Consider the following 15,444-nt stretch of genomic DNA (forward strand, 5'->3'; position numbering starts at 1 on the left):
ATATTATATTATATTATATTATATTATATTATATTATATTATATTATATTATATTATATTATATTATATTATATTATATTATATTATATTTATTCGACGCATGACCTGAGAAATTTCCACGGACGGTACACGGTCAAAGCGAGCTGACCGCAGGACGGCTGTCGGCAGGATCGACCACACCCACGCCGCACATGCAGTGCAACTAGCTGCAGGGCAAACATGTGCGCTTTGTTCAGGAGGGGCTCGTGTACTAGCTCGTCGGAGGCTCGAAGCCTATATATATTGTGGATCTGCGGGAGCCATTTTCCTCCAGCAAGAGGTAGCAGCCGTCTAGCGCCCACAGCTTCCTTTTCATTCCTTGCACGAGCTCGAGCTCGCTTCTCCTCCCACGCTCTGCTCTGGTCACCGCGTCGAGCCGCCGAGGTCGACGACGCATCACGCATTATGCACCCGTCAGCGCTTCTTCTTATCATGGTGGCCGCCATCGCCGCCCCAGCCTGCGCCACCACTGCCGTTACCACTCCGGCGGCGAGGTTCTGGGAGGAGAACCTCCCGGGCACGCCAATGCCGCCGACCATCGCAGAACTCGTCCAGAAAGGCACCGACCACTCGCCGCTCAAGCAGCCGTCGTCCTCCCCACAAGTGTACCAGCCCGACGCGTGCCTCGGCTACAGCTACCGGATCACCTGCAGCCCGAGCGCGGCCGTAGCGGCGACGGGCGTCTTCTTCCGCCAGGAGAACGTGGCCCTCGGCAGCGTCATGACGGTCCACTTCCCGCCCGTCGACCTGCCGGCCATCCTCCCGCGGGCCGACGCCGAGAAGGCCCCCTTCGCCAACGTCAGCGACGTGCTGGCCACGTTCTCCATCGCGTCGGGCTCCACCAGGGAGTCAAATGTGCGCACGACCATAAGAGCGTGCCAGGCGCCGCCGCTCGCCGGCGAGCGCAAGACCTGCGCCACGTCCCTGGAGGGCGGCGTGCGCGCCGCCGCGCGCATGCTGGGTACGAGCGTGGCGAGGCTGTCGGTGGCCGCGTCCGCGCTGACACCGCGCGAGGGCCTGCCGCGGCAGGAGTACGAGGTCGTTGCGGTGGCTCCGCTCGGCGGTGGCCGCCATGTGACTTGTCACGATGACCCGTTCCCGTACGCCGTCTACAGGTGCCACATGGAGAAGGAGGCGTCCACTGAGGCGTACGTGCTCACGCTCCGAGGTCTCCAGTATGGCAGCGGGGCCCCAGTGGTGGTCGACATGGTGACCGTCTGCCACCTCGACACCTCCAACTGGAGCTCGGCTCACCCGGCGTTCGAGACGCTGAACCTCCGGCCCGGCGGCGCGCCGGTGTGCCACTTCATGCCGTACGCGGATCTGTTGTTCACTGAGAAGGCGGCCAACGCCTAAGCACAGTGCACGATCGACATGCCATGTACTATTTACAAATTTTCTAATCCAAGCACTCTATGTTTTAACAATTAATGGCCGCCGAAATAAGTAAAAAACGGTGGTGTATCGCTCATATGTAAGCTAGAGGTTTGTGTGGTTCCTCTATCTAGCACAACTAAAAATGTTAATGTGTTGTTCTTGTGTAGTCTTGATTGAATAATGTGTAATGTGTTCCATGCAGGTTTGGATAAACCTGTTCCTTGGTATTGAACTTCAGCCTCTACTCGCCCCAATCCTAACCCCAAACCAACCTGCAACAGTCTTCTCTATTAACTAGTAAGAGCATAGCAGAACAACCCCCCCCCCCCCCCCCACCCCCCCCCACCACCCACCCACGCGTCGTCCGTACAGGGGCGATACCGCCGCCGCCACCATACCGCTCCCCGCCGCGCCAGATCCCCGGCCGCCACCGCCGCTCTCCGGCTAGCGGCGGCGGCGCCCAACAAGGCCCACCCCGCATCAACTTCCATCCCCTCCCTCCTCTCCTCCCCTTCTTTTTCTTCACGTCGAGCTCTGAAAACTTGGAGAAGATGGTGGCCGCCGACGAGCAGGATGGCCAGCGAGGGGCCGGATCTGTGTCCTCTAGGTCTGGATCCGGTGACACCTGCACCGGAACTGACGCGCCCTAGCCCCCTTGCGGCATCTCCAGCTCTGGCGGCCTCTCGTGCCCTGCGTAGCAGGCGCCATCACCGGGTAGGCACTGCGCCGGCCGTCGTGACCCCGCGGTCGGGCCCAGCGCGCCGCCGTTGGCCGGCCAGGTCCGGCCGTCCCCGAGCCCCTCCGCGCCATAGCGCACGGGGCCCGCCGACGACTCCGACTCCGGCGCGCTGCCCTTCCTTGTGTGTCCGCGGTGGCGGGGAGCCCCTACGGATGGCTATGCTCGCTCCGACAGCATGGAGCTCCTCCACGCGGGCCGTGCGTGGTGTCGAGCGGATGGAGCCCGGGTGAGCTGGACCAGCTCTGTGACAGTGCCGTAGAGACCTACGACGCGGTGCTTGGTCCAGGCGGAATTGTGGCACAGTGGGTGCCAGCAACGCGGCGGCCAGGCGCCCGCGTCGGTGGTGGCAGACTTCCCGTGGCCGGCCCGTCCAACTCTGGCGCCGGGGCGGCAGCGACCTGCTGGGGCCCGTGACTACCGGCGGCCGGGGCACTGGCTGGGCCGCTCTCTGCCAGCACGCGGCGTGTGGTGGCGTGGAGGTGCGCTCTCTGCCGGCACGCACACTACTAACTTCTGACCCTTATGCCACACTTTTTTATCGCAACGGCAAGATTTGGTTGCAAGAAGGGGTGTTATCGCAACCATTTGCACTTTCAGTTGCGATAGGCGGAATTTTTGGCACGCAAATTATTTCGTGACCTTGAGTGCGAAGATCGTTGCAATAAGTAAGTGCTATCGCAACCAATTGTAAACCGGTTGCAATAAGTGGTCATTGTTGCCACGATTTGATTTGCGTTGCGGGCAGTTTTATTGGCGTTGCAATACTAAGATGATATTGCAACTCTTTAGCTGATGGTCGCGATAGCGCATGTATGTTGCAACGAATATGTTTCGTTGTATGCTGTAATAGTCGCTTGGGTTGCAAAAGAGCAGTACATATTGCAACAAAAAAAATAAATCGTTGCAATAGCTAAGTTTGTATTGCATGCTTAGTAGTTGTTATATAGCAGTACATATCGTGGCAATAGAAGCTTGAATCACAACCCATGTATTTATATACTCACTCCATCCCAAAATAAGTGTCATTCTCACTTTCTGAGGAGTCAATCACTTTTAACTTTGACTAAACATATATACGAGAAAATATTAATTATATTATATAATTAGTATCATTAGATAGCATGGACTCATTCCTTCTACGCACGTGAGAGGTCATGGACTAGGGGGCAGCGAGCAAATCACATTGTCAAAGACAACGTGAAAAACACATGCAACATTGGTACTATGTGCACGGCGACAATAATCTCCTTATTCATCTTTGATCTCATTGCAACATCAACATCATACTAGTGGTTTTAGTTTTGCATGGTCCTATCATTAATTGACATTCTTTTGATCATGTGTGAAAAAGCATGCATTGTGATGATTGAAGTTGGCCAAAGGGTCTCTAGTCCAACTGGTTAGAGTGTCCCGGCGGCACTCCTCAGGTCCTGGGTTCGACTCCCCGTGGGAGCGAATTTTAGGCTGGGGTTAAAAAAATCCCCTCGTCTGTCCCACGCCAAAGCATAGGTCTAAGGACCGGCCCGTTCTCACTGGGCGACGGTGCCACTGTGTAAGGGTGGGACAGGGGTTCGGGGTTTTCTGGGCCTGCGTGAGAATGTCTTCTTCTTAATGCAATGCCTGGGGGTGGTCATACCCTCGGAGGTCCAGTTTTTTTTTTGATGACTGAAGTTGGATGCGCATAACTCAGTCAGTGGAACCTATGGAGGAGAAAGTGCAGCAAGTCCATGTACAAGAGGTGTCGTTGCCTACCATGCTTAACAAAACTAAAGTTCAAAAACATTTGCTAGTAAGAGGCTTTGATGAGAGTTTCATCAATGCTTGAGGCAACCATGTTCACAAACTACTCCTTAACTTTCAATTCATATAAGTATCCATTTAGCATAGCCGCAAACCATACATGAATCACTTTCAGTTCATATGCATATCTCTATAGGAAAACAAAAAATTGTAGATAAATTTCCACCTTTTCAATACTATGCGACCCTGTCAATTGGAAAGTACAGAATGACCTAGTGTTCAATAATTATCCAGGAGGCTCATCTCATATTCAAAATTTATTTGATGCCATTGGCCAACAAGTATGTAAATCATGTTACCTAAAGCAATCTTGCTGGTCACTCATCTGCCAAAAAAGTGTATTTACAAATTCCAAATATAAATTTGTAACTAGAATAATGAACCATAATAGTAGTACATTTTGTTTTCAAAGGACTATTGTAGAATATATGCCCAACATTACTGAAGACATTGCTTGTCTGCACTCACTTATCCATCGAATGGCCAAAGGACTCCATCTCCTGCAATAAAAAAAGTCAAAACAAAATGTCAGTAGCAGCAACTAGTAGAAGGAAATGGCAGCTGAATCAAAACCTGCAGTAGTATAGGCCAGCGGCGGATCAGGAAATATTTCAGGGGGGCTGAACAACACTGCTGCCCGATCTTAAGTCTAAGTCTCAGCCCCCCTACACTATAGAACTTTACCTAAAAATTCATGGGGGCTCCACAGGAGGTTCCACTGTTTCGGTATGGGTAGGGGGGCTTGCGCCCCCCCCCCCCCCCCCCGCCCCACCGTTGGATCCGCCCCTGAGTATAGCAGTAAGTTAGCATGATAACAACAAACACATATATTGTTCAGTTTGACAAAAAGCTTATCTATATACATGCACATTAGAAGATATGAACAGATAAAATAGTATCATCAATCTTTACAATTAAGGATAACTAAACATTGTTACATCCAACTAAGACTCAGATATGCTTCCAAACAGCTTACTAGTTTTGACTCATCAAAGGCAATTTTATAAGTGAGCAAAGGGAATTTTATAAAATGCATAAAAGGGTCACAAAGGAAGGCATTTCAGTATTGGCCTTTGAATGATATTTGAGGCAATATGAAAAAAAGTGCCATCACAAATGAATTAGGAAATTTGAAAACTGCCTCCAACGTGTTTTGTGGTAATATTCAAAATATCATGAACCATCATCTAGACCATTTACATATAGCATATGAATTCACAAAGAGTTCTACAATTAAAAGTAGCAATGTATGCTCTCCAACTTCGCGACCATGCATCCATCATACTTTAGCGCTGGAACAAGTTGACTAGGGATTCCACAAAACTTTAGTAACCTGCAACACTAGAAAAAGCAAACATTCTAAGAATATTACTATACTATATTTGGAAACCCAATAACAAAACACCTAAAACTAAAATTTTAATACATGTGCCAGACTTACTCTAACTAACTATGTCAATATAGCTGTTGACCAAAAGTGAACTAGAGTCACAACATGAGCTAATTGCATCTGGTGCCTCTCTTGTCCAGTCATATGTCCACTAAGAACTAGAAAAAAAACATGATTAAGCATTATTGATTTTGGCAAGGAATGATCCCAGGTAAGCCACCCATTCTACAATAAGGGATGTTCAGTGTCGTGATTTTTCAGTGACATGATTAATGGATGCTGTCGATTCCAACATGTCACCGTATAAACAATCTTGTATTGAACTGCATGTTTGAAAACAAATGTATCAACAATCATGATTTTTTGGTTACATGATTAATGAATGAGTATCGATTCCAACATGCCATTGTATAAACAATCCTGTATTAAACTGCTAGAAACAAATGTATTGATAATCATGCAACTTTGCTTATTCAAGTTGTATATATGCTGGTTTTTCTAAGTGAATGCATGTACATACCTTTTTGAATGCAAGTAAAATTGTTTTCTTATATCTGAAACTTTTTAGTAAGATATTTATTGTGCTTGTGCTGATGGCCACGTGGATACATCCTTAAACTGTTCAGCTTGAATAGCAGATTATTTCCCTGTGCTAAAATTTCATGCTGAATTGCTGATAGTATAGCATGTGCCTGAACTTTCTAGGTTATGTGCCACTGATGATGCTTGCTTTTCTGCTTTGTTTAAGGGCCAATTTGAGTTAGCTTCTTGGGAAGGCTCAGAAGAACCATTTGCACATCATGTGAAGTTCAGATAGCCACACCTAAGCTTCTTTAGGCATTCCTGGAAAGTGAGGTGAGCATTTGAGTTCAGATTTAGTTAAAATGACATGTTATTATTATATATGTTTGGTTGTATGTGTGTACTCCACTACTCCTGTTAGTTCAGATTTAGTCAATACCTATTGTTTATTGCTTGACAAAGGGATGTATTTTAATTTTGTAAAGAATTTGATTGCTAAATGGATGAAACATGTTGTATCGAAATTTCTTTACATTATGTGCATGAATTACTAAATCTAGTTTACTAATATCCCGATCTTATTCTTTTGGTGAATAGGTGGGCAGATTTTGTGTGGGAGGCCCAGAATCTAGCGAAGACACAATCGAGATCATGACCGGTTGCATTGCTAGGAAGTCCGCAAGTGCTGCATAGATGTTAGGAAGTCTTGTACTGCTGAAAGTTTTAAACAATCATGAAATTCTATGTACCGTACACTCCTTTATTATTTTAGATACTACAATGGTTTGTCAACTTGTTAAATGATTTATTATAATTAATAAATGTGAGTGCAATCATTTTTATTATGGTTTATTGTTTTTGCAATAAACTACAATTCAAATGCTACTAGCGGTGCAATACAATCTATGCCAACGAACTCTTATGCGTGGCAATATGATCTATGGCAACGAACTAACTTGCGTGGCAATACGATCTCTCATAACGAATAAAATTACGTGGCAAATATTAATATTGCCATGGCACAGCAATCGTGGCAATAATGTATGATCTCTTGCAACGAATAAAATTATGTGGCAAATGGTTTACTTGCCACGGCATGGAGGTCATTCCAATAACACCTTAGGCAATAAAATTCTAGTGTGGCAATACAGACTCTTGCAACGACGTTGTTCGTGGCAAATGTCTCTATTGCTACGCTATTGATCGTTGCATGTATCACCTCTTGCTACGAAGACGGGCGTGGCAAGTGCTTATAATTCCACGACCGTGAACATTGCGATAACATCCTATTGCCATGCTCGGCAACGGACACCTATGGTTGCAAGAAACCCCAACACCTGCAATGCCAAACTAGCAATGGTTGCAATAATATCTTATTGCAACGTGCAAGGATTAGAAGTTAGTAGGTAGTGGCATGGATGTTGTTGTAGTCGATACGGGTGCCATGATTCGCCTGTTCCTGCGAATGTATGGCTAGGTGAAAACCTTGTCTGATTTCCTCCGGGCCAAGCGATGGCGCAGGCTGCGTCATCTACCTTCTTGGAGGCGTCGTCGAAGTTTCTGTTCGTCAGAGCAGGCCAGCCCGTGGCTCTTGCTGTGGTGCAGAGCATGATGCTGGGCGCGTCATGGTACTTGCCGCTTGGGCACAGCTAATGCCTTGCGCACGGCCTGGTAGTTGTGTGGCCTGTTGCAGCTGGTGGTGGTGGCCGACCAAGTCCGGCGTGCCGGGTTGGTATGGAATCTGGGCGAAAGCCTTATCCGGCTTTGGTCCTGTTCGGCGCCGATGGCGCAACTGGCGTCATGCCCCTCCCTAGAGATGTCGTTGAAGATTCTTCCATTGCTACCTGCTCGACAGAGCTGCGTCTCTGGGTGAAAGCCCCCCCTGCTTCGGCCTACGACGGTGGCATCTGTGGATGTCACTTTCCTTGTTGAAGGCGTCGTTGTGGCCACCTATGTTTCCGATGCCACTTTGAGCTCTCCCGGTCCTCTCCACTCCCCTCATATCCCTTTCCTTTCTTGGTGTGTGCCTCCCTGCTCCTTGCTTCCCCTCTTGGGTGAGACTGGCCCGGGCTGTCGGTCATTGTTGATGTTTCGACGAGTGTCCTCCTCTGGAGTCTCTACTCCGTCGGCGCTCTCCTTTATGGTGCTAGAAAATCTAATGCCGGGTGGTGTTTCCACCGTTGCAGCCATTCCCCTCCAAGGTTTCCTCCCCATGGATAGCGTTGAATGGTGGTACATGGGCCTGGAAGTGTTGTAGGTGTCACCATCAGTTTCAAGGGAGGTCGCCGTGTCCGGTGATCTTGGGCTTGCGTGTCCGTCACCACTTTTAGTCCCCATTCCACTAGTTGGTCCTCAGATGGAGGGCGGCAACGGAGCAGCGTAGCTACGAGGAGTGGTGTAGGGCACAATGGCCACGACGAAGCCGGCGAGTATGCTGTTCGGCAGTGGCGCAAATCTACGGTCAGTTGGCGTCTTTCGGCTTGTGTCTAGGATTATCCTTGTTGTTGTTGTTGTTTCTATTAAGTATTGTTGTAATCCCTCTCTCTCCCTCCTTCATGTACTTCTTTGACCTTCAAGGGTCGACCCCTATATTAGGTGCTTTGCACCCTTCCATCCACTGGCTTGCCGGGATCTGTGGAAATGAAATTAGGTGGGGATCGATTTGATCCCCCGTAGTTGACCTAAAAAAAAACTACTAAGAGAAGCTCCAGTATTGTTCCAAATCGAACTGTGGGCAGGTCCAAAGGAACTATAAACACTAGAGCATAGAACCGTTGGTGTCAGACCAGAAATCAAACTCCGCAGATGAGTACGTCGAACCGAGGGACTAAAATAACAAATCCCCTACACGACATGGAGGGAGACAAAGAGAGAGAGAGGAAATGATGTGAATGCGAACTCTTCCACCTCGCTATGAGACCGATATATAGAGATTTCTATGACATATAGACCTCACATATCGATGTATACGTTGGAGCTGTCAAACTCTTGCTTTCTTTGATTTCACGGTTTGATTTAGCACTACAGGTGCACTAATACATGCTTGATATACTTCCTGCTAGTCTTTGAAGAAAACCGCAACAGATCAACTATCCCGTCCAATGGAGCACCCCCATTCGTACATGGAGGTATATATAGTTTCCACAGTTGTCCCTGTATTTGAAATTATAGTTCACTTTGATTTTATCCTAAATAAATCTCTTTAACTTTGAATACACCAACATCTAGAACATCAAATTAGTTTTGTTAATTTTTTTATGAAATATGTTTTGACTGATCATTTGTTTGAACTTGTAGATATTAATATATTTTATAAAAACTTAGTCAAAGTTTTCAAAAATTTTGATTTAGGATAAATCTAATGTGAACTATAAGATTACGTGTTCAACTAGATTTAAGGTATAACTTTTAAGCCCGATTATATTGAAATAGAATAGCTATACATATATTTGTGGCACTTGGTTGTCTTCTTGGCCTCTAGTACTCAACATTTGATTATTTATTTTTCTCAGAAAAAGAATGCATTCATTAATCAGAAGAACGATAATTTTTTGGTGGTTGTGGGTCAGCATCACGCGCTGTATACCATTAGGGCATCTCTAATAGCAAGAGAGCGAGATATCGTCATCGACCCTTAAATATCATATGATCATGTATGATTTATATTTGAGGTTTCTTTATTCATATATTATATCTTCTATATCAAAAAGAGAGATACGATCGAGGAGTTATGTCTCTCTTGTATTAAGACGCACAAAGAGTTTAGCTCTTCTCTCACGCTTCTAGCTTACACTGGTAGAGAACCGAGCTTTACTCCCGGTGGGGAACCCCCTCTAGTCCCGGTTCCCCACCCGGGAGCAAGCATCCGGGACTAAAGGGGGGGTCCTTTAATCCTGGGTCAGGAACCGGGACTAAAGGAGGACCTATAGTCCCGGTGGGTAACACCAACCGGGACTAAAGGTGCCTCCTGACATGCTACGAGGGCCGGCACCTTTAGTCCCGGTTGGTAATACGAACCGGGACTAAAGGTTTTTTTCTTTTTTCTTTTCTTTTCATTTTTTTGTTTTCTTTTCAAAATAGGTTTTCGAAGTCGTATTATACGCTGCTAATTATACATTTATACGCGCATATAGTATGTTTCGGTTCAAGCACAATGAACGTATTAAATCACACAATTCAAGCATAGAAATATATATATATATATATATATGCATGCATGCATCATATATATATTTACATGCATGCATGCATATGTGTATTTTACATTATATTATTTCATGTGCATATATTACAAAAGATTGCATTATAGTTGTTGTGACATAACAAGTTTCCTCTCATCCTCTAGCTTGGCTTCAATGGCAGTGTTGGGTCGAAGTAGAACTCGCCCTTGGAATCGATGACCTGCTCATTAAAAAAGCCGGCTATAGACTCTTGAATTGCTTTGATTTGGTCTTGCCGTATGACCTTTTCCTCCAACCATCGAGTCTACAAGTTTGAATTAAAGGAAAATAAATTAATATATGTACATATATATATATATATATATATAAAGACATAGTAACACAATCAATAATAATAATTAAATGAATATATAGTGTATTTTTAACGTACTTTGAGTCTCTCTGTAGGAGTTCTTTGGGAGAGCACCTTGATAAACTTGCAAACATAGTAACCACAGTAGTTGTTCCCCTGTTCCTGCCTCAGACACCACTTTACGAGAAAAAGATTTGTCATCCAATCTGGTGATCCGGTGAAAGCTATATGTTTAATTAATAAAGATGATGCGATTCAGGGGACTTACTTTCAAAGGGATTATATTCAGTGGCGCTTTGCATTTTTCCATGTGTTGCTTCTCAATAAAGCTTTTCCAAACACTGCCCAATAAAAAATTTGCCACGTCATCAGATATAGTTAATCATCATGTTTGTGTGTATATATAGTTGCTAGAGATCCTGAAATTACCTCTAGATAATATCTATCATATCTTGGTAGTCTTGTTGTGGTTTTCTCATCGAGTCATAGATTATCAAGTGACTTTTCACCAGATTGATGTCCATCAATATCCAGTGATTGCTGCATGTGTTTATAGGATATAACGCATAACACTCATTAATTAACTAGAATCAACATATGAGCCATTAAGGCTATGATCGACATGATTAACACTCACTTGAAGTTATAGGGAAAGAGTATATCCTTCTTGTGGCGTTGGTTCACTAAGAAGTTCATGATGTTACTCTCTGACTCAGACTTCCAATTAGTCTTTGGAGTAATTGGGTCTTTGAATACTATATGGGGATCAACAAAACCAATTTCATTGCAGCCTTCCTTTCTGAGCTCTGTCATTGTAAATCTGTATATATATAGTACTTGTTAGGATAATTTATATGCATATACACACATATGATGAGTTTAATAATAGATCGAAAGAATTATTACTTATAGGCAATAGCAGCTAATGATAACTTTGTCCAGAGAGGTCAGGTGGCATAGTTGATGAAATTCTGCAAAGTCAACATACATAACATCATCGCCACGGAACCAATGTTCGTCTCTAATTCTGACACCAACGCAGAAGTCTCCACTGGTAGACGCCTGCATGTACCACTTGTTTAGCAGGTACATTTGCATCCCCAGATCAGATAAGGCTTGAGGGTTGTATAGACTCTGGCCTAATACAAATTTTTTCTTCCAAATATCAACCTCCGCCGCACTCTCAATGTTTCCATCACCAAACATCTGGTAAAGGTCGAGACCAGTCTCATCAAGAAATTCACCAAGGTGATCCAAATCGACATCCGGAGGTATGTTTGCCTGATGCATTAATCTTAAATTCGAACCGTATTCATTATCAACAACTAGCGGGGGGATTGATTGGTGCACTTGTTGTCCGAGTTGGGCAACTCCTTTCTCTGCCCGCTTCTTTTTCTATGCCGCCTCAATTGACTTGGTGAGAGTGCGGTCATAGTCTGATAACGTTGATTTGGACGGCTTACGAGATTCCCGCTGTTGTTGCTGGTAATAAGTCACCTTTTTTCTTAGAATATCTGGAGCTACGAAGAAGTACGGTTTCTCCGGATTTCTTCTTGCTTCTTGATTCATTTTAAGTTTGTCATAGAATCTAGACATGTCTTTTTTATATGCATCAGTTCCTTCTTCCTTCTCTTCAGATATTATTTTGGGAATAGCCCTTGGTTTCACGGTGGCTTTCTTTGCAGGCGGAGACTGGTTCTTCGTTTGAGGGGCTGGCCTCTTGCTAGGCTTCTTGGTAGGCGGGGGCGGGGGAGGCGTTGGAGACCTCCTTGGAGGTGTTGGCAGCGGTGTTGGAGACCTCCTTGGAGGTGGCGGCTGCGGCGTTGGAGACCTCATTGGAGATGGTGTGGATGCAGCCTCGTCTTCCAACACAATATTATCGTACAGAGCACTATGATGATCTGGCGATTGAACAATTGGATTTAGGTTGGGGGAGGATCTGCTACAAAAAAGGAATGACATAAGACATAAACATTATTTTTAATGTCATGAGCACACATAAGACATATGATAATATATATAGCTAATAATAAAAAATATATACTTGGCCAATATGTTGTTGCTCATTTTGTTCAAGAGCTAAGTACTGACTCCCGTCATCTGCATCCTCTTGCACGTTATTTTTAGCACCATCATCGCCGGCAACTTGAGTGCCAGTGTTGATCAAATTCATCATCAACTCCTCCTCATCCATATTTCTCGGGTCGGCCATCTAGCTTCAAAAAACAAAACCAATATATAGTACGTCAAATCTTTGCTTATTACATGCGTAAAATCTACGAACAATATGCATTATTAAATCTTGCCCCTCGGTCACGGACGCAATTCGCCACACTAGGACGAACTACGTCGGTACTAGGGCGAATTAGGGCTATACATAAACGGCCGAGGGCAAATTGCGTCGGTGACTAGGGCGAACCACGTCGGTGACATCAACAGCGCGGTTCACCCTGGTGTGATTGTTTAGCATTAACGATAACGATAATACGAATGTTGATCAACTAGGCCACGAGAAAGGGCGATGTGACAAGAGTGGCGGTGCTCCACTCCGCCGTATATATGTCTGTACACATGGGTGAACGAGGGCGGCGGTGCTCCGCCGTATACATAGAAACGCATGGACGAAATGCATATGAATACAAATGACGTATATATACGTGTCGGCACGGTGGCCGGTGTGCTGACGACGATGACGTGAGGCGGGCCGGCGTGCTGACGGCGACGACGACGTGAGGCGGGCCGGGGCGGTGTCGGTGCGTGATTGTCTGTAGCCATGCATGCAAGTCCAACCAAAACTGCTAACATCATCACATGTGATATTTTTGATAAACTAAAAAACGCTTAGTTTACAAACTGGGTATCAAAATTGAGTTCCTATTTGACCATTATATATCCTACAACAAATCCTTCAAAAAAAAGACCCTACATGAATATATTTGGATAAAATTTCGTTAACAAACATTGATCTATGAAGATAGAAAAAATTCTTCTATTGAAACTGCATCTTGGAATAATGGCATATCATATAGTGATGAATATATGGCGGTTGATGGGCTGTATCATTTTCAGCTTTAGTGACAACGACAATGGTTGCCATCCTGAGGAGTTTGTAACGAAAGTTCATTAGCGGATAGTTCGTAGCATTGTTTCCAAATAATATATAGCGTGTTTATTATACAAGCCATGGATTTACATCGATCTAATTAATTTCTAAAGTAATTTCATTGGTGGTCCTTAATTAAACTTGTCATGAGTTCAGGTCCCAGTGATCTTAAAATGTATTTTTGTACCATAAAATGCAGTTTTTGACACTCTAATTAAACTTGCTAATTTATCCATATAATATCCAAATATTCAAAACTTGCGTTAAGATATGTTTTTTATTTAAAATCATTTAGAGTTCCAAATATTCATTTTTAGTTCCTAGATTTTGTGATTCAAAATTTGGAATTTTCAATCGACCTCGAGCGTTGACATGGCTTACACCAAAGTTGTAGTTTTCGACGTGATCTATAACTCGGCAGTGGAAGGCTCGGACGAATGTACAAAGAGATCGACGAATATATCACCTCGATCGAGCTCGGCAGTGTGGAGGGCCTCGGGCGCGGTGGGGCAACGCGCGGTGGAGGCCGGCCTCGGGCGCGGAGGAGGGCGCGGTGGAGGGCCACGGGCGCATGCGGAGGAGGGGCACGGGCGCGCGCGGTGGAGGCCGCACGAGGAAGAAGAGGGCGGCGCCGGTGTCACGGAAGGCGAACGGACGCGGCGCGAGGAAGAAGAGGGCGGCGGTGTTCGACGAGGAAGAAGACGAGCGGATCGATCTGCGCTAGGCGCTGGAGGTTATATACCAGAGAGAATTACTCCCGGTGCCAGCCACCAACCGGGAGTAAAAACCCTTTACTCCCGGTGCGTATTACCAACCGGGAGTAAAGGTATCTTTACTCCCGGTGCGTGTTACCAACCGGGAGTAAAGGTATTTGGCGGGCCACGAAACTGCAGCCCACCTTTACTCCCGGGTGGGCTTCCCACCTGGGAGTAAAGGTGGCCTGCAGTTTCGTTTCCCGCCTGTTTTAAGCAATAGTCTTGTTAAATACAATAGAAATGCAATAGTTTTTGTTAAATACATAGTAAATTAAATAAAAGGTATAAAATTATTTTGTTAAAAATATGAATTTTCTTTTTGTTTATTGCACATAGGAAAAATCTATAACCTAACTTTTTTTATTTTTTGTTAGAATTATAAAACATAATGTAACTAATATTTATTATTTCGTTAATGCAAAAATGTAGTGTTTCATTAAAATTATTAAAACTATTGGTTTTGGACAGGAAATTTGTTTTCACATCATTTTAACGTTAATATTTCAGGAGCACAAGGATTTCGCGACCAATCTCAACTAAAACAGACAGATCCCCCGATTGTGCAACATCTTTGGGCTTCTTCGGCTGGATCACTGCCTCATTAGCCGCCGTATCTGCCTGTTGTGCAAGATATTTTTGCACGAGTTCAACATACTCTTCCTCCCAGTAGAAGCCTGAACATCGTCCACTGCCATCCCACTGAAATTAAAACAAAAAATTAGAACTTTAATCACAACTATCATGAAAATAGGTATAAACTAACCATAATCATTAAATACGATAAAATAACTCACATTGCGATCCGGACACTTGTAGAAGATACGATCCTTGTTGGGACCCTCCTTCTTCACTCGGTACTCCATCACAATCTTCGTCTCATCACGACACTTGTTGCATGGAATGAGAGGAAGGCCCAGCCTAAGTCGCTTTGGAAATCCATGAGAGGCCGAGGACCCGGAAGCAGTTGCCATCTACTCTCTATACTCATTTTTTAATACACTATAAATTTCTTCTTTTATAAACAAATAAAATTAACAAACTATAAAATTATCTAGCTCCTCCTTGACGTCCGTTACCGCTCGGCAGAGAACATGCTCGCCGAAATGAACACGGTCCACTAGTTCAACTAGTACGGATTTTCTATAATTTTCTAACTATTTTCTAAGTTTTTTATTTTATAAAAAGT

The 15,444-nt window shown here is 44.7% G+C and overlaps 1 protein-coding gene across 1 annotated transcript; it reads left to right on the forward strand.

Moving 5' to 3' along the window:
* Positions 1–438: 438 nt before the first annotated feature.
* Positions 439–1,395, forward strand: LOC136506986 (protein RAFTIN 1B-like). Its single transcript, XM_066501853.1, has one exon. The coding sequence runs from the start codon at positions 445–447 to the stop codon at positions 1,393–1,395; it is 951 nt and encodes a 316-aa protein (XP_066357950.1). The 5' UTR covers positions 439–444.
* The last annotated feature ends 14,049 nt before the right edge of the window (positions 1,396–15,444 follow it).

This window comes from Miscanthus floridulus, chromosome 15 (genome assembly GCF_019320115.1).
Source record: "Miscanthus floridulus cultivar M001 chromosome 15, ASM1932011v1, whole genome shotgun sequence".
Classification (NCBI taxonomy): Eukaryota; Viridiplantae; Streptophyta; class Magnoliopsida; order Poales; family Poaceae; genus Miscanthus; species Miscanthus floridulus.